The sequence below is a fragment of the Grus americana genome, chromosome 3, assembly GCF_028858705.1.
Source record: "Grus americana isolate bGruAme1 chromosome 3, bGruAme1.mat, whole genome shotgun sequence".
Taxonomy (NCBI): domain Eukaryota; kingdom Metazoa; phylum Chordata; class Aves; order Gruiformes; family Gruidae; genus Grus; species Grus americana.
Window position 1 is genome coordinate 38,769,516 of NC_072854.1, and position 22,464 is coordinate 38,791,979.

General features: G+C 37.6%; 1 protein-coding gene across 1 annotated transcript in view; it reads left to right on the forward strand.

The window, feature by feature from the left end:
* The window catches only part of LOC129204267 (cytochrome b5 reductase 4), a 42,857-nt gene extending 21,070 nt beyond the window's left edge, over positions 1 to 21,787 (forward strand). Inside the window, exons 11-16 of the mRNA XM_054819892.1 lie at positions 9,752 to 9,892; positions 11,061 to 11,213; positions 11,835 to 11,985; positions 17,510 to 17,596; positions 18,979 to 19,143; positions 20,048 to 21,787. Of these exons, the coding sequence (XP_054675867.1) occupies positions 9,752 to 9,892; positions 11,061 to 11,213; positions 11,835 to 11,985; positions 17,510 to 17,596; positions 18,979 to 19,143; positions 20,048 to 20,102 (752 nt within the window). The 3' untranslated portion in view covers positions 20,103 to 21,787. The remainder of the gene's footprint in view (positions 1 to 9,751; positions 9,893 to 11,060; positions 11,214 to 11,834; positions 11,986 to 17,509; positions 17,597 to 18,978; positions 19,144 to 20,047) is intronic.
* Positions 21,788 to 22,464: the final 677 nt, after the last annotated feature.

Here is a 22,464-nt window from a genome sequence, read left to right on the forward strand (position 1 = left end):
TCCACTGTCCATTGCTCATTTTCTCCCTCATCGCTTTTCATGATTATGGAAAACAAAATGAGAAAATAACCTGAAAGAACAAGAGGTGTAGAATATAGTGGCTTTATAGATCCTTTGCAAACGAGGAAAGTGAGGATGATTGGATTCAGTTGTCAAAAATCCACATTGAGCATTAGTAACCAGTGCTTCCTAGATGATCACTCTGCAGCTTTTTAAGAAGTCAGTCTCCAACATAGTGTTTGTCATGTTATGCAGAGAAGTGTTATAGGTATTGGATAACTTTATTATGTATCACTACCTGAGCTCAGTTTAAATCGAATCTCCAGAAAACTGAAGTTAAAGGGCTTGCTAAGCCTGAGTTTCTTCAGTTCCCTGATTACAAGGGTGACCAATCTAGCAAATATATTGCAATCTATGGCTTTTTAATCCCTACTCCAGAAAATTTTATTATGCAATTTTTTTAATTTTAAACCCCCTAATTTAAAATTGAACATGCCAGAAAGTTTATAGAGGAAGAATGTTTAGGCCTAGATGTCTTTCCCTTATTCCAGCGCTGTGCTTTCAGCTCGGCCATAAAATCTGTGTTGGAGGCTTCTGTTCACTCAGTTTAATCTTAAGTAGCCATTCTCCGTTTCTTAGAATTGTGTTCCCTTACTCTAAATTGCAGAGTTTTCAACTTTGCTTCCACTCCTGTGGGAACAAAGTAATGTTATGGGTGACGAAACTCTACCTTGGGCAGTGTGAGCACAGAAGTAATAATTAAGAACTCTGGATAATATCCTTATCTTTATTGGGTGTGCAGTTGGTTTTGTATGCAAAATTACTTTTTCTGAAGCAAAATAATTTTACTCCAGAAATAAAATAATCAAGACTGCCAGCCTGATAAGTAATTCTGACCTAATAAATGAATTGATGCATTTTATATATGAAGTTAAATAGATCTTTGAAGAAAAGATTAGATTGTTCTTTGATAAACTGCAGAAACACTTAGTATAAAGTGTGTTACAGATATAGAGGTTCTCCTTCACACTACTTATACTTTAGTTTATTTTGCATTCTGGGATATTAATATTAGCAAGGTTGTACACACATGGTTTGCCTATTTACCTGTGCCTAAACTAGGAGTGCTTTTAACACAGGCAGAACATAATGTCAAGTACTAGTAAAGAACAAGTAAATCCTGTCGTAAGATACCATAAATGTGTATGCTGCTGACCAGAGTCTGATTTGCTATACTTAGCCACTTACACTATGCCAGTGTGTAGCTATGATGAAAGATCAGTGAGGACTATAAACAGGGCGGAGGAAGGACATACTAGCTTTGTAAATAGCTATACTTACATGATATACCGGTTGCTATTAAAAACCCCCAGCAGTGTGTGTGCTGTAAATGAAGTAATTTACCCCTATTTCATTGAGAAGTAGAGTTCCTCAGATTTTATCATGGCTGAAAACTGGCATAATGTATACTGGGATTTGAGCGTGAGCAGCAGAAGCAGTACCAGTGTTGAAGCAGTTCTTTGTGAGAGCTGCTTTGCTTTGAAGATCTAAACCGGCTAGTTAAAGCTATTTTATAGCTTTATATCTGATATTTCTGTGTAGCACTATATATAGAGTAGCACATATGCGTTGCCTTAAATATTCTGATTTTTTTTCACTTGGATTTACTTATCTTCCACTGTTTACTCTCAGCATTACCTTTTATTTCCCATTAATATGAGAGTCTTGTTTGAAGACAGTGTAACTGATAATTTCCACTTCTTGAAAGTACCTGAAAATCTGGAAACAGATTGGAAAGTAGTTATGTTGTCTTGCTGTACCTGGGTTTTTTATTTACTTCAGTTTTTGTGTATTTGTAGTTCTTTTGGTAAGTTACTGAAACTTTCTAATGAAAGTAACCATTTTACTTAGAATGTTTCCACACTTCCAGTTTGATGTCAAGGTCATTTTGAGGCCGTGAACAGTAAGGGCTTATGGGACCACTGATGTTTAATTCCTCGGGTTTTTCTTGTCTTTGAGTTTTTCTGTAGTATTTCCTTGTGTGTTGATAATTTCAAACATTTCCATTGTATTCAGAACACAGGAAAAAAGGGCTGAAAAACAGGCAGGATTGACACTTGAAAATTTTACTTGATTTTATGTTGTTATTACTTCTTCATATGAGAGCATTTGTGAATGAGTTTGTAAAGGGGGGGGTGACCACCATGGCCCCACCCAAGCCCCTGTACTTTTGAGTTATTTAATCTTTATTTTTACAACAGACAATTCTAAATTCTACAATAAAGTGATGAAGCTCTTCTTCAGAGATAATAACATAATGCAGAGATGATACTGGAAGCCTGTGATAGCTCTGTGCTATGAAGAAACAATTAGCATAAGCCCCTACTTTTTCTGCTGAAGCTGGGAAAGTCATACTCCCAGATAAATTGCCTATGGACTCTCAAATTCCTGCTGAGTTTAGACTAACATTTTGGCCACTGTATCTGTTAATTAATTGGGAGGAAAGAACAAAATTGTGGATTTTCTTCAGCGTCGAAGGGGATTTTTTAAAAATTTTAATATAATTTCAGGGAGCTACACTGTATCTTAGGATGTATCAGCAGATTCAGAAGAATATTCAATACTGCTTCTGCTCCTTGAGAAGGATTAAGTGCTTAGTTTCCTGGAGGAATAATTATTTATACTCAATAGTATTGCATGGAAAGCACAATTCAATATAATTAGATTGTCAGTGTAGGGAAGTTGGTGACATTACTCTTAGGTAGTTGTTACGAAACTAGTCATTAGGAAGCATAAACAAAAACTAATCGTCGTAGTGTCAACATCCTGGTAAATTTAAATGCAGTATTAAAAAAAGTAAAGTAGAACTTTCCCATTAAAAAACAAACCAAAACACATAGCACAGTGACAGAGTGCATTTTTTCTCATAGGTATTAAGACATCATTTTCTTGTAGGTGCCTTTTCTGGGAAATAAGATATGGAAGCCCACTCATGAGGGGATAGGTTGTAATCACTGCATATCATGCTTCTGTATCAAGGTACAATTGCAGCCAAGTCTTGGTGGTGACAGGCAAGCACTGTAATACTCTTACCAAGATCTGCAGTTTATCAAAGATTGTCTAAAAAGACACTAAGTGGAAAAATATTTTAAAAAGAAGCTTTTGCTGTGGAATTATTTTTTAAAATAAATTGAACTTGAATTTCAGCTATCTTTGTTTATCTTCGTTTGTAAAACCAGATCTTTTTACTTCAATTTTTCTGTATTAGTGTGCTAGTTGTTTTTGTGGAAAAAATGAATTCTATCAAATTAAAAAAAAAAACCTTCATCGCTGACCACTTAAATAAAATTTCATTGTTGAGTACAAATCTGCTCATGATGTCCCTTCAAAGCACTTATTTCTCCGAATGAGATAACACTTCTTATGTACGTAAATATTATTATGTATATAAGGCTTTTAGTTTTGACTTCTGGATAGCTGTTCAACTGTAGTTGTAGCCAACAGAAAGTGAAATTCTGAATTATTTGCATTAATGACAATTTTTTACATATTTTCTGTTTTCTTAGCAGCTTTAGCCAATAGAATAAGCAACTGATGTTGGGGCTGTATGTGATAATACCAAATAGCTTTGTCTTGAAATTTGTTTCTACACAGTAAAAATGTAAACTTCTGCTCTCCTAAAGAGTGTGCAACTGTTGGCAAATGCTTAGAGGGTTCAGTAAAGAATCAAGATGATGTTGCCTCTGAGGACCGAAATGGGATGTAATTTTGTAGTTTAGTGCAGTGGGTTTAGTCCACATTAAGTGGAAGATCATAGACTTTTTCTTTGTTGGAAGTAATAGAAGGGAGCAAGATGCTGATGCAGCACTTAAGGTGTATAAGCCAGACTTACGCTGTGACAGTGTGCTATTTGCTGCATAAACAGGAAAAGCTTAGCAGTCGTTGATTCAGTGGAAACTATTTTGGGAAGGGAGGGAGACAGACCATCTAGGAAGAACATGGCTGACCTCTTTGGATAATAGGAGCTAGCTTGTGAAATCTAGTAATTAACTGAAGCATTTGAGTGCGCTGATGAATTGATGGTGAGCATAAAGGGTTCGTGGCTATCTTAACTCCAAGACTGGACTGCTGCCAGGAGTGATAGGCAGCCACCTTCCTTCAGCTCTGTGGTCTAATCTCCATTATGTTGGCACTAACGGTGCTTGAGGCTCCATAATCAAGTAACCTGAACAAAATAAGGATTAACTTTCAGCTGGCTGATGGACGCTGTTGGGTGGTACGTGCTTGTTGGGAGTGGGGTAGAACTCCCCTGCAAGAGATGGAGGGGCAGTGGAGGGATGCGCCTCTTCTACTTTGAAACTCTGTGTCCCAAGCAAACAGGCTAATCTTGCTGCTATAACATTACTAGGATTATGGCTAACAAGAAGAAATAAGAATTGTCACTGAAGTCTTACCATTGAAGAAAAGCAAGAAACATCATTCAAGGAAAAATTCTTAAATTAAAATCCCTTTCATAATGATGAAGAACACAGTAGGCAAAAGGACGATACTCTCCAGAAGGTATCATTATCTGTGCAGCACTTTTGTTAGTAAAACTCATTTTGTATGCGTATGAGTTAAAGTGCTGTAGTAGAAGAGAACGTTCGGTTCAGAGAGTGACGTCTCTAGTCTGGGATTGTATCGGGTTTACGTCGCAAGGTTTTGGTGGTGGGAGGGCTGCAGGGGTGGCTTCTCTGAGAAGAGATCAGGAGCGTCCTCCCTAATTGCTTTCTCTACTTTGAAAAGTAGGGATTGCTACTGGGCACTTGTATCATGCTCCAAAACTGAGAGAGGAGCCTTTTGCGTATGTATAGTAGCAAGTTGTATGTCTTTGGCATCTGACAGTTAACTTGGCTTTGTGCGTTGCTGAAAGCAACTGTTGTCCTTCAGCTTGCTACTAGAGGCTGGTGTTGTCTTGTTGAAAGGCTTTTCTGCATTGCCAATCGTTTTTGCTTGTGGCTCCAAATTTTACTTGGACCACTGATAATGAAGTAATTTTATTTAATACAGCAAAGAGAACAACCTGAACTAGGAGTTTGCTTAGACCTAGAAAGGTCTCTGTTTTCAAAAATCAGATTGAGTAAATCGGGACAAAAGTTCTTTATGGCAAATTAAAAAGCAAAAGGGAAAAGTAAAGGTTAGCTCATTACAGGTGGAATTTGTCAGGTTGGAAAGGTCAAAAAATTGTCAGGAAGCAGTGAATCAGTTGATGAATCATTTTTTTAACTTCTCCCCCCGCTCCCAAATACCTGGAAGAGTATTAGCTGATCAGTATTGTGGGATATATCACCAACCTCCTATATCCTTTCAAGTAATTAAGTCTGCAGAATTGACAGCAATCTTAGCATATTTATTTGTATATTCTACTGTGCAATCTTAGTACATATTATTTTTCAAAAGAGTGGTAGAAAAACAAATTACAACCAACTTTTATAAAAATTTCTTTTATATAGCTGGAGAACTGCTGATTTTCTTGTTTTACTTCAAGATTGGTATGAAATGGAATTAATGCCTTTCATTTTTCAGGGCTGTAGGCATTCTTTGGTACATCTGAAATGGTTGCTCATTCAAAATAAGCAGTTTATAGGATGGTAGATGAAACACATGAGAAAATATTAATGAAGAAAGATTTATTCCATGTCAGAGGCTTTACATCATGTCGCTGCAGGGATTTATAGTGGATAACTCACCAGCAGGCATTTGAATAATTTAAGAAAACAAGTGCATGCAGAAAAATGCCATGGCCACCTTCTGTGGCAATAGTGGTGTGTAATGAATTTGATGCTAACTTAGGCCATGCACAAATTGCATGTGCAGCTGATTTTTAGTAACCTGAATGTATGTTCCTATGCATAACTTATGTATTTAGATACTTGACCCTTCTAGCAGAGTTTATTTGGAAATAAAGCCAATTAGAAAGCAGCATGGCTGAGCTGGAAGATCTTGTTCAAACCCTTAACTTTTAAGCGTTTTGTGGATAAATACTGTTTGTTTGAAAGCGTTTCTCTGTTTAAAATTTTTTTGTGGTTGAATTGACAGGCTGTGATCCTGTACTTACTGAAGAAGGGAATGTTAATAGTCATTGCTGTTCCTTCAGGCATCAATTAACTGAGCTGTGGCAGAGCACTCTGTAACTAGTCTCCAGCTGACTTGAACTCTTTCGCTGGGTTTTTAATCCAGAATATCTGGGAACAGCAAAATGTTTGGCCTATTAATGCTGCAATAAGGAAACTGGACAATCATAGAATCATAGAATGGTTTGGGTTGGAAGGGACCTCAAAGATCATCTAGTTCCAACCCCCCTGCCATGGGCAGGGACACCCTCCACTAGACCAGGTTGCCCAAAGCCCCATCCAACCTGGCCTTGAACACTTCCAGGGAGGGGGCATCCACAGCTTCTCTGGGCAAGTTATTCCAGTGCCTCACCACCCTCTGTTGGGCGGTAAAAGCAAGGAAGCAATGGCAGTGGTCACTTAAGCTGCAGCAATGCCTAGAATTTCCTTTACATTTTGCGTGCATTTGATAATAACTTTGCTGGAAACTTGCATAAGCCCTCAGTCAGCTAAGACTCGCTTAAGAAGAATTGTTGACTCGAGAGAGAATTTTGGCTGACTTCATGATTTTGGCCATGTACAGGTGATGTACACTTCCTACAGATTTTCTGGTAGTCCTTTCCTGTTCAAAAGAGAATCAGCGTGTGACTAAAGTCAGGAAGTAAGGAAGCATCTGCTGGTGCAGTGGCAAAATACAAAAGGTGCTTCTACTTCTAACTATTAAGACCTAAAGAACTATTAGAATCACAGACTAACTTAGTTGAAAGGGACCTCTGGAAGGCATCTGATCTAACCTCCTGCTCAAAGCTGTCCAGTCAAGGTTTGAGTATTTCCAAGGACAGAAACTCTCTCTGGGCAGCCTGCCCAGTGTTTGACCAGACCATCCTCATGGTGATGCCTAGTTGGAATTTCCTACATTGCACCATGTGTCCTTTGCATCTCATCCTGTTTCATGAGTAGCTCAGCTATTGATGCTAGTGACTTGAGTGTTTTTCAATAACATGAGAAAAAGAGGGGGGAAGAAATGTTGCTTCATTAAAAAAAAAGTGGTGTTAGAAGGGTGTCATGCTCAAGTATTCTCATGTATGAACCTGTCAACTTTTGAGAAGCTTTGCATGAAAATATTCACTGGGACTGGTTACAGATTTTACATTGAAAATGGTAAATGACTGTTGTGGTTTAGCCCCAGCCGGCAGCTGAGCACCACGCAGCTGCTCACTCGCCTCCCCTCCCTCAGTGGGATGGGGAGGAGAATGGGAAAGACAAAGGCAAAGCCTCGTGGGTTGGGATAAGGACAATTTACTGGGACAGCAAAGGGAAAGGGAAATAACAAGAACAGTACTTAGAATATACAAAACTGGTGGTACGCAATGCAGTTTCTCACCCAACAACCATACAATTCAGACCCACACACTCAGACCTATCCCAAAGCTGGACCGTCCCCGAGCCACATGTCCTAGAGCCCCACTGCCCCTCCCTGACTAGCCCCCCTTTTATGCTGAGCATGACATCACATGGTATGGAATACCCCCTTTGGCTATTTTGGGTCACCTATCCTGGCTGGGTGTCCCATCCCAGCTTCTGGTGAAAATTAACTCTATCCTAGCTGAACCCAGGACAATGACATGGTGAGATTATTGTAGGGAAGAGGGTTTTTCTCTCTGCCTTTTTTTTTTTTTTGGCTTGTTTTGGAAGCTTGAAGTTTAGATAGTGCTGTTCATGGGATTTTGTTGCTTGCCTGCCTTTTATTTTTTTTTTTTTATTCTTTCCAATATCTTATAGCCTATGAAACTTCCCTTGAGTTACAGACCTGTTTAGGCAGTGATAGTAGTGGTACTAGTAGTGATGATAGCGGTACTGTCATCACACTGTTATTTCAGGTTAGAGGTACAATACTGCAGTGCTGAAACAAAGGTTTAGCTGAAAAATGCTCTTCTATAGGTAGAAGAGGAAAAATGACTTCTGTTCATCTTCAATTTACACCTCTGGTTTTGTATCTGTATTTCTGTAATATGCTGTCGCTTCCCTTATGCAGCAATTGTTATTCACATTGGGGTTTTAGGAGAGTAGGGAAACTTGTTCCTAATTAGTCAAATACTAACCTATTGTGGTAATGGCCGCAGGCCTATATCAGTTAGTAGAATATTGTAGTTGAGGGTTGAGGAACACCTTCCTGTCTTTGGCATTTGTTGCTGAATTAACCTTTGTAAGCATGTTTCTTTCCAGAGTGAAAGGTAATGAGTGGTGATTTTTGCATCCTTGCCCTTTGCAGTAATTGTTCCTTCTGCTGCTTTACCCCCACTTACGTTCTGCAGTCTCTGGTCGTAATCAGCAGGGCATAGCTCTCTATTTTGTTGTGTTTTCAAACCTTCCCTTAGACCGTGAAGTGATGTAATGATGCAGATTACATAGATCAGGATGGCTGCTTAGTTAAAACTGATGCAAGACTGGCCAGTCTTACACAGAGTGCTTTGTCACAGAGATCTTTTCCAGTATAAGTGATCAGTTATTGCCTCTGCTATAGCAAATGTAAATGACTTATTTTGCTCCCAGCCTATTGCAGGTATAGGGAAAACACATTACATCAAGCTTCCATAAGGTATTGGTGAAACTGTTAGAGTTTATTTCCCCTTTGTCCTTGAACAAAGCTAAATATTCCAGGGTGTTCCTTCCTTTTTTTTAATCCCCATCAGTAACAGGAATGTACAAGGGTTGGGGTTTTTTATAGTTACTCTGATTAGTAGTGTTCTTTCCCTGATTTCTTTCTCGATTTCTTGAAAAATTTTGGTGGAAATGCAGACCTTGCATTGTGAATTTTTTAAATTTGTTTTTTAATGCTTTCTTTTTTTCAGTTACCTTTTGCCCAGTATTTAGTTGATGCACAAGTTGAAAAGCACTGTATTTGAAACCCGTGTTCTCACCTCTGAAACAGCTGTACTAACAAAAATTTGTGCTGTACATATGACCTTGTAGTTGGTTTAAGTAAGCATGTGAACATAAACTAGAGTTCATAATTTTTAGTTAGCCAAAAGGCACCAATTCATGTCTAAAACATTTATTGATAATGCTGCTGTGTAGGCATAGATGTTAGTTTCATTTTATGTCGTGTGTAAGCATATAAGTATTAGTATTGTGTACCTGAAAAATTGTGAAAAAATTGTATCAGAAATACATTTGGTGCTAAAAGCAGTGAAACCACAAGAGTGCGGGGTGGTCAGCCCAATAAATATGTGGGATGCTGCTGGCCTTAGACAGTCTGTTAGCGAGGACTCTGGTGCTGTGTATTGCTTACATTTCATTTGCATTACCCAAACTGTTTTTAGTCTGTATATGCTGTAGTTGTATGGTAAATTTAGTGCAGATGCAATGTAGTACAGGGGGGTTCTGCTGTCTGATAATATTTGGTGTTTTTCTACTTCTTCCCAATCAATGCCAATAACTCACAGATTTGGTCTGTTATAAGCCTAATGTAAGGCTAGAAATGTGTCCTTAGTCCAAAATTAGAAAAATAATTATAAGTAATAGTACAAGAAGCATCTGTTAATAGTCTTTTTATAACTGTATATAGTGAAATACATACTATTTCTCTATCTCTTATTAAAAGATGTATAAGAATAAAAAGATTGAGACTTAAGTAACAACTAAAACCATATTTTTAGGACTGTTCTACAGAAAATGCAAATTGGTTTCTAAGACAGAAGTTACCCACGACACCAAGCTCTTCTGCTTAATGTTGCCTAAGAGCACACATCTCCATGTTCCCACCGGGCAACACGTTTACCTCAAACAAATCATTGCAGGTAAGAAAAATTGAGAATGTAACCATGTATATATTAACATAAATCCCTTTCCATAGTCTTGGCAGAATGTCAAGTGCATGGCCACTAATTCCTGGTTGTAGTGAGAAAACCTGTGCTTCCAGCATCTCAATCACTGCTTAATAATGAACTGACTGGATTAATATTGCTGGAAAGCTACAAGGTGGCTGGCATTTACTGTTGACCTTATCGGCTCCTCTCCCTTTAAAACATTCTCTTTACTGAAGTCATGCTGTTTCGTTGAAGGGGGGAAAGCTCGTTGTATATCTGTTATGTATGATTAGTCAGTTCCTTTTAGTTTTTTAGTTTGCAGCTTTTTTGGCATGCAGAGGGTAATGTTACAAGTTTGCATTTTTTTTTCTTCTGAGCAATTTATAGCAGTCATAGTAACACTACTCAACACTCCAGTTGCACGTTATTAATGATTACATGAGGTTGTGAGAGGGATACATCTTGAAAAGCGTTGTTTAAGCACTATTCTTCAAGATTTTGTAAAAGGCCGACTTAAAATGGCAGGTCAAAGAAACACCCTTTTTTTTTTGTTTAAGGGTACTGTAAAAAATTTGCATGTTAATCATTATGCTGGTCACTGTACTTGCATTGCACTATGCATGGTAGAGAAATTTCTTAGAAGCATTTTTAAATATCCTTTAATTGTGAACTGATTTGTCCTCTTCTCTACCTAATTCTTTGCTGGTATCAAACTCTTGCAATCTTTCTTTCTATCATTATACAATAGCTTTTTGAAATGATAGTGGAAGAAAATATAATCATGCAGTACTAAAAATCTGCTGTTTCAATTTAGAAAAAAATCAAGCTGTGATACTTGAAATTAAATGCAAATCTTTAGATTTTTCATGTTCATTGAGGATGACTAAATCTTTTCTTCCAGTGTTCTGAATTGCTAAGTAGTGTAGAAATAACATACTGTACAGTGGTATGAATATTTTATTTGGAAATGGAAGGCTACTCTGATAGGAACTGGTGCAGTGGAAAGTAACACACTTGCTTAAAAGCATGCTATGGTGTTATTTTTATGGGATATGCAGATTATTTGTTTACTGTTTGCTTGTTTTGGTATCTGCAGTAAATTTGCTGGATATAGAGTACTTTTCATATTATTTCAGCTACCCTTTTGTCTTCTGTCTAGGGACAGAGGTAGTAAAACCATACACACCTGTATTGTCTTTTTTGCCACTGGATTTCAAAGAACCATCTCGCAGTGCTGGTGCACATATATATTTAATGATTAAAATTTATTCCTGTGGACTGTTCACACAGGCACTTGACCACCTACAAATTGGTAAGTATATGTTGGGGTTTTTTGTGTTTGGTTTTGCAGCAATTGCAGATTCACTGTCTAGGTATTGTGATGGTCTTATTGTTGGCTGACTTATGCATTGGGACATGCTTATAACTTTTTTTAACCTTATTCTCCATGCCCCAAATGTACTGGCTTATCCTCACTGTAATTAGGCGTTGTCCATTACCTAAAGCTCTCCCGACTGATCTTCCAAATGTGTTCATATTTAACCATTTGGATGTGTCAACTGTATCACTCATGGTAGTTGATTATTTTGTATTTGATTGTATATATTCTTAGAACAACTTTTTGCACTATTGAATAAAGAAAGCTAGGTCAGTTTTATAGACTTAAGATGCACTTCCTTTTCTGTTCCAGATATGAGGCAGATTTTTAACACTGACTTCACAAATGTTTGTGTACTCAGTGTAAAATCCATTAGAACAAGACATTTTAATTGAACATCTGTTCTTTTAACAAGAATGATACTTTCTGAAAGGAACTCTAATACTACAAAGATGAAGGCAATATGAAAGGGCCTTTTAAAAATCAGAATGCTAATTAGCTTGTTTTTATCTCATTAATGTTTGCCATTCTTTTTTTTGTTTTGTTTTTATAAAGGAGACTATATTTCTGTCAGCAATCCTGAAGGTAACTTCAAGAAGTCACAGGTTCAAACTTTAGAAGATCTCTTTTTATTGGCAGCAGGGACAGGCTTCACACCAATGGTTAAACTGCTAAATTTTGCTCTGACTGAAGTTAGTCACCTCCGGTATGTACACTTATTATGATTTAATGCCAAGCTAGAATAGGAAGGATGAAACATAATGGGCAAGCTTCAGTGTTAATAAAACAATGTTCAAAAATTAATAAATGGTATGAAAGCATTTTTCTTCAGCTTATGCCAAAAGCTGACATGCCTTAGAGAACAGTCTGTCAGAGTCTTTGGGAACTTACACATGTTTGGTTATTGTCTACCATCAGCAAAATGGACTGATTTGCATTTTTAATTTTTGTTGTGATACAAAATGAGCTCACCAAGTAGGAAATCTGAGGGTTTATTTTTGAGTGCCTTTTTCTAGTATTGGAATACTTCAATGTTGCTACTGTATTTTTGGACTGAGGAGGTTTACAACTGTTTATTTATGGCTTGTCTTTAGTTGAATAGATAGCATACTTTTATATTGTTTTCTCCTCCTAAGGAACAGTAAAACATTGTTAGCCAATGAGTCCCGATTTTCACAAATGTGTGATTTAAGTGTAGCATTAATCATATTCAAATACATAAAAAGGTGTGTATTGCATATGCGTTCTGTACTCGACTTGTAAAATCTACAGAAAGAAGCATTTCTTGTTCAAGTGAACCGGTCATTTTGATCCCTTATGTATGTCCTTCAGACCCCCAGAATTAGCACTTCTGCTTGATGTGATTGTCCATTTACAATTGTAAGAGAGTATACAATAGCTGAACTTGAAAAAGAAATGCAAAGAGTTACTGCAGGGGCGTACTTTGATAGACATGAGGGGTGCTTCCATTGCTTTTAGCAAAAGTTTGCCTCTAGAATCATGTCTTGCAGAATTTCTTAGCAGATTACATTTTTGTCAATGTGAACTATTGTAATTTGGGAGAGTATAAAAATGAAAAATATGCCTGGACTGTGTTTTCTTAAAATGTCCTCTGCAACAGCTTTAAACAGATTGGCTACTGTTTTCCTGTACCTTTGAATTCAGATTCTTGTTATGGAGATTAATTTCTAATACTGAGTATTATTCAATATAAGCACAGGATGTTTCAGTTCATTATGTCTTCATGAAGCACGTTTTGAGATTAATTGGACACTAGTCTTCATAGTAAAGCTGAAAAGGATTACAGATACTGCAGAAGTCTGTTTCTAGAAAAGAACCTAAACCCAAACATTATTCTTGTATTGTTTATTGTCCAGCAATTACATATAACCTTATTTTGTGAGCAGAAAAGACTGCGTACTGTTTGGCTCTTCCAAAGCATCATGTGTTGTCAGTAGCAAATAACACATGGCTGGCTGGTTTTGTGAATCCAAAAGATAGATTTATCACCTGACAAAATGCTTCAGAAGCACTACTAAGTGAATTTGGAATCTTTTTTTTTTTTTTTGTAGGAGAAGACTAGTATGTCAAGTAGTTGCAATAATATGAAAGCAAAACTAAAGAGACCAGATGCAAATCTTGACTTTTTGTCCACAACCAGAATGAACAGAGTAGATAACATGTATGAAAGATTACTACTGCACAGATATTGCTGGTATCTACTCTGTCCTTGAAAGATGACCAGAGTGGCTTATTTTAACTCTCTTCAACACAATTTTATATGGGAACTCAATGCTCACAGTTAGCTTAGGATGCAACAGCATATATTTTCTTACTAGTCCAAGTAAAGAAATTTTTTCTTCTCACCATGGAGGCTTGTTATGCGCTAGAATGATTTGATCTGGTACAGGTTCTGTCTATATGCAGATACAGCATTAAGCTGGATGTTTCTGACTGCTCTGGGCATCTTAGTTTCATGGCTTTATATTTGCTGTTTAACCCTCACTTTCTTTTTTGGGAAAAATATTGCAAGAGCATCTTTAATGTATGTATTTATATACATGAGATTATATATAAAAGCCAATATAAATATCATTTGCATAAAAATATCTTACTGTATAAACTTGAATTATGTACAGAACAACTCAAATTTCAGAGAGAAAGTTAAGGAAAGATCTAAATAATGACTGACTTGCCGCTTGAGGGTGCAGAAGCAGCTTCTGTTTGTAGTGCTGGGCAAATGCTGCCGAACCTCTGAGGCTGCACTGTGAACGCTGGAGAATCCACAGCTTCCCTAGGCAGTTTTTGCTGTCATGTAATGGGCTTGGATCATTGGATTTCCATTCTTACTGTCTAGCCAAAGCCTCCCTATTATCTTTTGTGTCTGTTATTTCTTGCCTACGGTAAATGTGGAAAACTATTTGTTCTTTTCCTGTCTGCAGTATCTTCTTGTGCATGAAGTCATAATGATCTTCCTTCAGTCTTGTTTTTGTCTTAGAGGCCAAATTGTATTTGGCCAAAGTATTGATTTAAAAAGAGTATCAGTCCTCTATGCTGTTTTCTCCTTTTTAAGATGAGATTTTTTCGCTCCTTTTTACTGGTGGTGTATAACTGCAACCAGGTGAATAGGTTTCTTAAAGATGGCTGAGGTGCAAAGGCACTAAACACTAGGTTTAGAGGAGTAATGCTCTTCTTGAGTAAGTATAGGATGCTTGTAGTCTATTCTTGATTCTCCTTGATAGTTGTGTCTTGTTTTGTCTCCAGCTTTTCATTCATAAATTACCACTGTGTTCTCCTATTCACTTTTTAATACAGTGTTCCACTTTCATCATCATTCTTTTCTGGTTTTGAAGGTGGTTGTGTAACTTTTTCCACCTCCTCCTCTTCCTCTGTGTTAAAATCCTCTAAGGGTCTCTTTAACTCCTCTCTAGATACAGCTTTCCATAAGACCTTTCATGTCATTTTTTTGAGTTTATTAAAATCTTCATCTTTTGACATAGTTTCCAGTATGTTAGTCTCCCTATTTATATCTACTCCGCTCTTGTGAGACTCCACCTGAAGTGCTGTGTCCAGCTCTGGGGCCTCCAATGTAAGAAGGACAAGGAGCTGTTGGAGTGAGTCCAGAGGAGGGCCATGAAGTTGATCAGAGGGCTGGAGCACCTCTCCTATGAGGGCAGGCTGAGAGAGTTGGGGTTGTGCAGCCTGGAGAAAAGGCGGCTCTGGGCAGGCCTTCTAGCAGCCTTCCAGTACCTGAAGGGGCCTACAGGAAAGCTGGGGAGGGACTGTTTACAAGGGCATGTAGTGATAGGACAAGGGGTAATGGGTTTAAGCTGAAGGAGGGTAGGCTCAGATTAGATACTAGGAAGAAATTCTTCCCTGTGAGGGTGATGAGGCACTGGAACAGGTTTCCCAGAGAAGTTGTAGATGCCCCATCCCTGGAAGTGTTCAAGGCTGGGCTGGATGGGGCTTTGGGCAACCTGGTCTAAGTGGAGGGTGTCCCTGCCTGCAGCAGGGGGGTTGGAACTAGATGGTCTTTGAGGTCCCTTCCAACCCAAACCATTCTATGATTGTATTTCCTTCCAAAGAGCTGATGAAGTTTCTCATTTGTTATCTAAACTTCTGTCATTCTTCAAACAGCTCTTCTGTACTGGTGGGGACCATATCTCAGTCTCTGCCTTTTAGCTGTTTTCTCCTTCGTTTGTAGCAAAACTGTTGCCAGTTCATTCCAAGTTTTTGGGTTGTCTGTTCTCTTTATAGTGCTGACTACTGTGCAGTACTACAGCAGATAAACATATCTGCACTGGGGATTATCAGTAAGGGTGTCCCAAAGCATTATTCCTCAAATAACCCAATTCCTACTTTTGTGCCCAATGACAAAACACATGGCTTTCCTATGCATTTTTATTTACTTTTATCCTCACCTGAGTAACACTTGATGTTGTGGTGCACCATGCCAGCTTTGACGGCACTACAGTCTTGTAGCAAGCTTTATTTTCCATGTTTTTGGGGAAGTGGACCCTGGGAACCATGTAAGGAACCTATATTTTTGGCACATGCTAGCCTCTGAGTAAGTTGATTTTAGTATTTATAGAGATGAAGCATAGCTGATTTGGGTCTGTTTTATTCTATACCAGACAAGTTTTCCAAAGCATTGTAACTTATTATGAGTTTCTTTCTCTGAGTAACACTCTCGATGATGTGTATTATACACAACTGTCATACCTCAGTTTTATATTTTTGGCAGCAGAAAATGAATGTACTTCTCATAAGTAGAAGATGATCTCTTATCTTTGGTGTAGCTTTAAGAGATTTCCTGGTGTCTTGAAGCGTGACCAAACTGCAAAAGGGGAAGAGGTTAGAAGTCAGAAAAATGTGGAATCTTCAGACTGGGAGAAAACGGGCTTTTAAACTGCAGTTTAAGAACAGCTGGAGATCATGAACTCTGCATAGAAGCCCTAGCATATGTGATGCGCATGCATGAAAGATGGCTCTCTGCAAGGTACAGAGCATGAGGTCCTGGGAATTAATCATTTCAGCACAGCATCAGATAAGCATACTACTGTGTCGAGTGCTAGTGTCTTAGAAGCAAGGCTGGCCCGCGTGTAAAAGGCGAGCGGGTAGTGTAGTGCCTTGTTGACGGACCTGTGTGGTGTGAAGGACCAGCAGGCTTAGCTCAGCCTCAGTGGTGGCCCTGACACGCACCTGTGTGGTTCTGCATGCATTTCTGTGCCAGGTATCTCAGCTCTCTGGCTTCCTGCAGCTATGGCACTGCACTTACTGCCTCTGGCACCACAGCAACCTGTTCTCTCTGCTCAGAGCTGTGCCTGAATGGAAGAAACAACAGTAACTTAAAGCCCTGTGGGGTGTAGTTGAGGAACTGCTTGCATTTCACAGGAGATCATCTGTCTTACATCGGTTGTCCCCAGGGTATTAGTCTGTCATTAGCAATAAGAGAAGTTTAAATGGCTTTATCAAATGGTAAATTCTGTTTTGTAAAATGAGTCTTTCTGTGTTTTACCTCCATTGTAGCATAAAAATCTGAAGAGATAATAGCGCTGACCTTAATGACAGAGCATTTATTTTTATGTGAACTATCTGGCAAAGGTAACGTTTGCAAACAGTAGCTTTCCAGGAAAATACTTTTTATAAATCAACAAATTAAGTAGGAATAAGATAACCTGGTACGGAGCTGTAGTTTGATCTTCAAGTTATGAGTTAATTTTCTCTTCTGTGTGTTTAGATTCCATCTTTAAGAAATTAATATTGACATAACCTTCTTGAGATTTCAGTTTCACCTCTACAAGCTGGTGTATGTAACATTAAAAAGATGTACAAAGTTCATATTCCAGCTCTTAATTGAGGTAGTAGCACTGAAACAATATTGAGAAACCACTCTATAAAATTTGAGGAGCTATACTGTATTCTCAGTCAGGTGTTAGTAACTTCAAGAGACTTTATTTTTCTTAGGACAGCAGTTCCTGAACTAGCGGTTGCAACCACAGACAGGGTTATGACCTTTAAAAGAGAGGTGACGGGTTCAACACACTTTGAGGTACAGCAATAAAGATGCTCTCTTGGGTTAGTGACAAAAAGATTTGAGGATTGCAGAGTTGCAAAACAAACAAAATGTAAGTAAAAGGTTTTTGAATAATGCAGTAAGTTCTGATTCTTTAACATATGTTTCAAATACAGAAACAATCTGCAGTTAATTTTTTAATTTTTTTTTAAAGGACTGTGAAGCTGATCTTCTTCAACAAAACAGAAGATGACATACTTTGGAGAAACCAACTGGAGCATTTAGCTCTTAAAGATGAAAGGTATTTAAAAGTCTTATGGAGAACAATTTATACAATCCCAGTGTATGGAAGAACAAGTCTTGGGGCTTAGACTAACTGTACAGCTTTAGCACGGAGACAGATCCTGATTCTGGAAACTCTTAGCTAAGAATTTAATGAGACCTGGGGAGTGGAAGGAGATGTGTTTATATTGGTCACAGATGCATAGCACCGGGCTATGTCATTATGTTCTCTAGGTCCCATAGGAAGCCAGGGATTGGATTTGACTGATAGCTGTGTGTTGGAGATGATATGTTAGGTGAGGTGATTGTTAAGACTGTCTCAGAAGCTATTGGAAGGCAAAAAAAATCACCTTAGCAATAGAAAATACAGATGTGCAAGGAGAAGCACAGAAGTGATAGACCAGGACAGTGTACCCTGGGAGCAATGTTCTCAATTTAGAGAGAAGCCTTGAAAAGTCTCTTTGGTGTCACTTAGTTGAGAAATTTATCTAGAAATTCAAAGTTTAGATTAGGCCTGTTACTTTTGATTTTACTTCCTGCCTAATTGTTGCATTTTTTTCCTCAGTTACAATGTAATTATGGATTAAAATGCACTAGTGCACATGTAATATCAACTTAGTTTAGCAGGCCATAGTTCTGTCAGGAGACATAGGAATGTCAGGTTGCCTTTTAATTTCAGTACCTTTGCTTTTGTCACTAGATAAATTGTCATTTCCTATATTTGACATGATAGAATTACATTTTGGTTATGCTTACTTAGTTGAAATTGTATGAACAAATTAACTTCACTTGTTCTTCACGACATTGAAGTGAAAAAATCAATATTATTTCGTAACCTGTTGATGTCTGGCATGTTCCAAGCTTCATAGTCTAGACATTGTGTAAACTTACAGTGAAAACCCTTTCTCTCTTTCGCAAGGAGCCTCAGACACACCAGAGTTTGGTTTTTTTACTCAGTACCTACACTTAGTGGGGTTTTTAAAACGGTTACAGTATTTTCTTATTCATGAAATTGTACTGACATTTTCACAAGTTTAGCTAAGCGTTCTTATGTCATTACTTGTGTATTGAGCTCTACCAACATTTGTGTAAGTGAATAACGGAACAATAAAATCTGTGCTTCAGTGTCTAATGGTTACCAGCTGTTTTTCTTTGTAAGGTGAAATACACAGCTAAAACTTTTAAGATTGAAAGATTGGGTTAAATCATTAAATACACAATACTGGACGTGATTTGATTGATAGGAACAACTAAATGCCTGTGAGATCTGATACTGTGCAGTGAGAGCTGAGCAGAACAAGAAAGTAATCATAGGAAACATCAGTGTCTCGGTCAGTAGCATTTTGTGTAGCAGATTTCTAATTGGAGACAATATTTCTGAAATAATCTTCTGCTTACCAGGTTTGAGGTTCAATTTGTTCTTTCACAACCAACAAAGGACTGGGTGGGTAAACAGGGGAAGATTTCTTCATCTCTTCTCTCTGAGTTTGTGAAAAGAAGCAGAAAAGAATCCAAAGTGCTTATCTGCATCTGTGGTCCAACGCCTTTTACAGAACAAGGAGTACAGTGAGTATTTTAAATGATGAACTACAGAACAAGTAATTTCTTTAAAATCTGATCAACTAACCAGCAATAGTGTTTCTGACTTGGTAGTCTTGCAAAGAAGGCCTTATGTTTTCTGCTTTGCAAGAAAACATTTTAAATAAATTTTAAAAAAACCAGCAAACACCTGGCTTCATACTTTAGGAGTATATATAGTGTGTAGATAAGTAAATATCAACAATATGTAAATTTCATGAGCTCTGGTAAGTTGTCCAAAACTTTCTAAGAGCATCTCTTTAATAATGACCTTTTTCCCCCAAAGTTTTGAATGCTGCTTTTAATTTGATGTGCGTAGAAAAGTTGCTATTATAGGAAATAAGCTTTCTGTGTTGGTGTTAGCTTGACAAATTAAGTTATTAAAAATAAAATTCAAAGCAGTTCTATCACAAACACTTCTCTTTTTTATTTTTTAATTAATGCATTTATTTACATCTGTACCTGATACTTTCCGTATTTTATATGCCATGTATTTAAAGATAAAAGACCCTCTAACTTTTTCTTGCCCAGCTTCAAAATATTGAACCAATATGGACATCACTTGCATTTCTGCAGCTCTACTGAATTCAGGTGCATGGATCTAATGGAGAGTGGAATTGGCCGATAATTATGCTACCTCTTGAGAAATCTGAGATAATTCAAATGATACCTGTATTTATTTTTCGAAATTTTTTCAGTAACCTAAAAGATTGTGTAGTGCATATGAGCTCCTGGGCATGAATTGTTTTCTAAATGTATTTGCAAAGGTAAACTTCATTGTGTATGTCTGAATAAAAACAAGATAGTGGTGCTGAAGTTGTGTTTCAGCTGTGTCTGTAGTAAGTTTTGGATGCCAAATATTAATATTACCAACTTGATTTCTCCCTTTCAGATATCTGAAGGATCTTGGATACTCCCAAGAAGAGATACATGCTTTTACTGCATAAACACATAGGAGGATATCAATGTTTGTTTGTATAATTCAATCTTATTTATTTACCTTCATGAATTTAAGTGAGAGAGAAGCAATTTTGTAAGACTTGAAATTTCACTCTTGGTACCAAACCGTTTCTCGGAAGAAATATATCTTTGAAAAAATTTTATACTGTGTTTTACCTTGTTTTTGTAAATATTTTTGCTAATACTTAAGTCGTCCAGGGTGTTAATTTATTGTAGAGACAAGCAAAAATGTATAGTATACATTATGTAACATATTTCGTGTTGTTAGTTCATGAGAATTATTAAATTTATGACAAGCACTGATTTAGCTTTTGACTTGAAAAGCTTATTATTTCTTACTGTAAAAAGTCTTAAGAGCAATACTGTCTGAAATTAAATATTGCACTGTAACTCAGGTAACCGGTCATTGAAAAATGTTCTTTTTCATCTGATATCTCTGCCTGGTGATCCAGATACATTTTTGGCTTTGTAAACAAAGAATAGAAGTACCTTTGGTAAAATATGAAAATTTATGTCAAACAATAAAAAATAATAATTTTACAGTACTTTATGCATTTTTGTGAATGTTTTTTGTATTTTCAGTTTGTACTGTTATACAGAAATGTTTGCACAAGCTTAGGGCACCTGTTGAGAACTCAGAACAGAGGCAGAGTGTCTTGGTCTCCTACAAAACTTTCTGTGTGACCTTGCTGGTATCAGGCATCCCTTGTCATGAGCCATTCTGAGGCTAAAAATGACACCTTCTGGCCTGCAGATCCCAGGGTAAGGACCACAGAAGTACCTAAAAATATTTGACAGCTTGCAGTAGTATTAAATGAGTTTATTTGAATCAGTGGGTTTGGTTTTTTTTTTACTCCATTACTAAAAGTATGTTATCATGAGGCAGTAATCTGCTAACAGTAGTTTGGAGAAAAAAGCAGCAAAGCAGCTACCCCCCTTCTAGATGTTGTCCGTAATATCTGCAGGCATCGTTTCCTGTGACATCTAGTACTGTTTGCATCCTCCTCTTGTGTTGAATGGGTAAGAAGCCAGACTTGGTGTTAATACTGCAGCAGTCATGAAAAATGTTTTAATAATACCCTTTAAAAAGGTTAAATTGCTATCTGACAGTGACTGGCTATGCTAAACTAAGCTGTCATCTCTTATGTGCCCTCTCGTTTATTGGACTCAAAGTTAGAAAAGCATCTGGTTGTCTGTCATTGCCCATAGGTCACAAGTTATTTCAGAAGAGACAGTGGTAGTGTCATCATTTTGTCATCTAGAAGGATCTAAATGTTTTCAGATCTAATCTTGCAATGCATTATTTGTGGAGATTTGTACTGCAAAGCTCTGAACAGGTTTCTATTCTGCCGAACAGAAACATCAGTGCTATGCTGGAAAAACAAAACACTCGTTGAATTTTATCATTTTTTTCTGTCACAAACAAAGATTACTGTGGTGACTTAAATTACATTTTGGTGTTAATGACTAAACCTTACTTCTTCCATAGGATACTGAGGAATATCTCATGTTCCTGTCACCCAAGATCTGATGGGATGGTCTCCTGTGTGAAAGAATTTCATTAATTGCCTCCCTCACAGGCTTTTTGGTTTTACAGGTTACTTTGCCCTTTGTGCTTTGATTGTCCTTATCTGTCTTTATTCTGAAAGATAAAATAAAGTGTTTTGGAAAGTAGCTGTTGTCACACAGTACATAAATGACTTTATCCTTTGCCTTAGGACATAGACCGTATTTGTCAATGGATGATGACTCTTGAAGCTTTCATGCAGTCCAGGTGGTGATCTAAGATGTGGAACTACTTCAGAGTAGGTCTAGAAGCTTGTGCAGTTAGTGTGCATCCCCTTTGGGTTTGGAAAAGGTTTCCAGTCTAGTGTACTAGTGCTCATTGCTGTTTTCAGTTGCAGCTTGAAGTTGTGCTCTTGGAGACTTTAGGATTGTCACCCTGAAGCAAGGAGGACCCTGATGCAATTGGTTGTGTTCAGTGTCATAAGGCATGTGCATCTTAAATAACTTAAATGTGAAGCAAGGAAAGCAACCAAATTGGTAGCTGCCCTTCCAAGTCCAACAAGGCGTTGAGTGCAGAAATAGTCAGCTGTGGTGGTTCTTCCAGGTCAGACCTTCATGGGATTGGAGTAAACTTCCTCGATCTTGGGCTGAGTCTGTCCACAGGCAAGAGAGGAGTCTGTTTCCAGGGCTTGTGACCTTGTATTTTTCCTGGAAATAATAATACTCAATCAAAACTGAGTAATATTGAGATGTTGGTGTTACTGATGAGGAGAAAAAGGAGACTGTGCCATGCAAAAGAGACATCCTTGGGAGTTTCAATGTGCAAATGCGTTACTTCTGAAA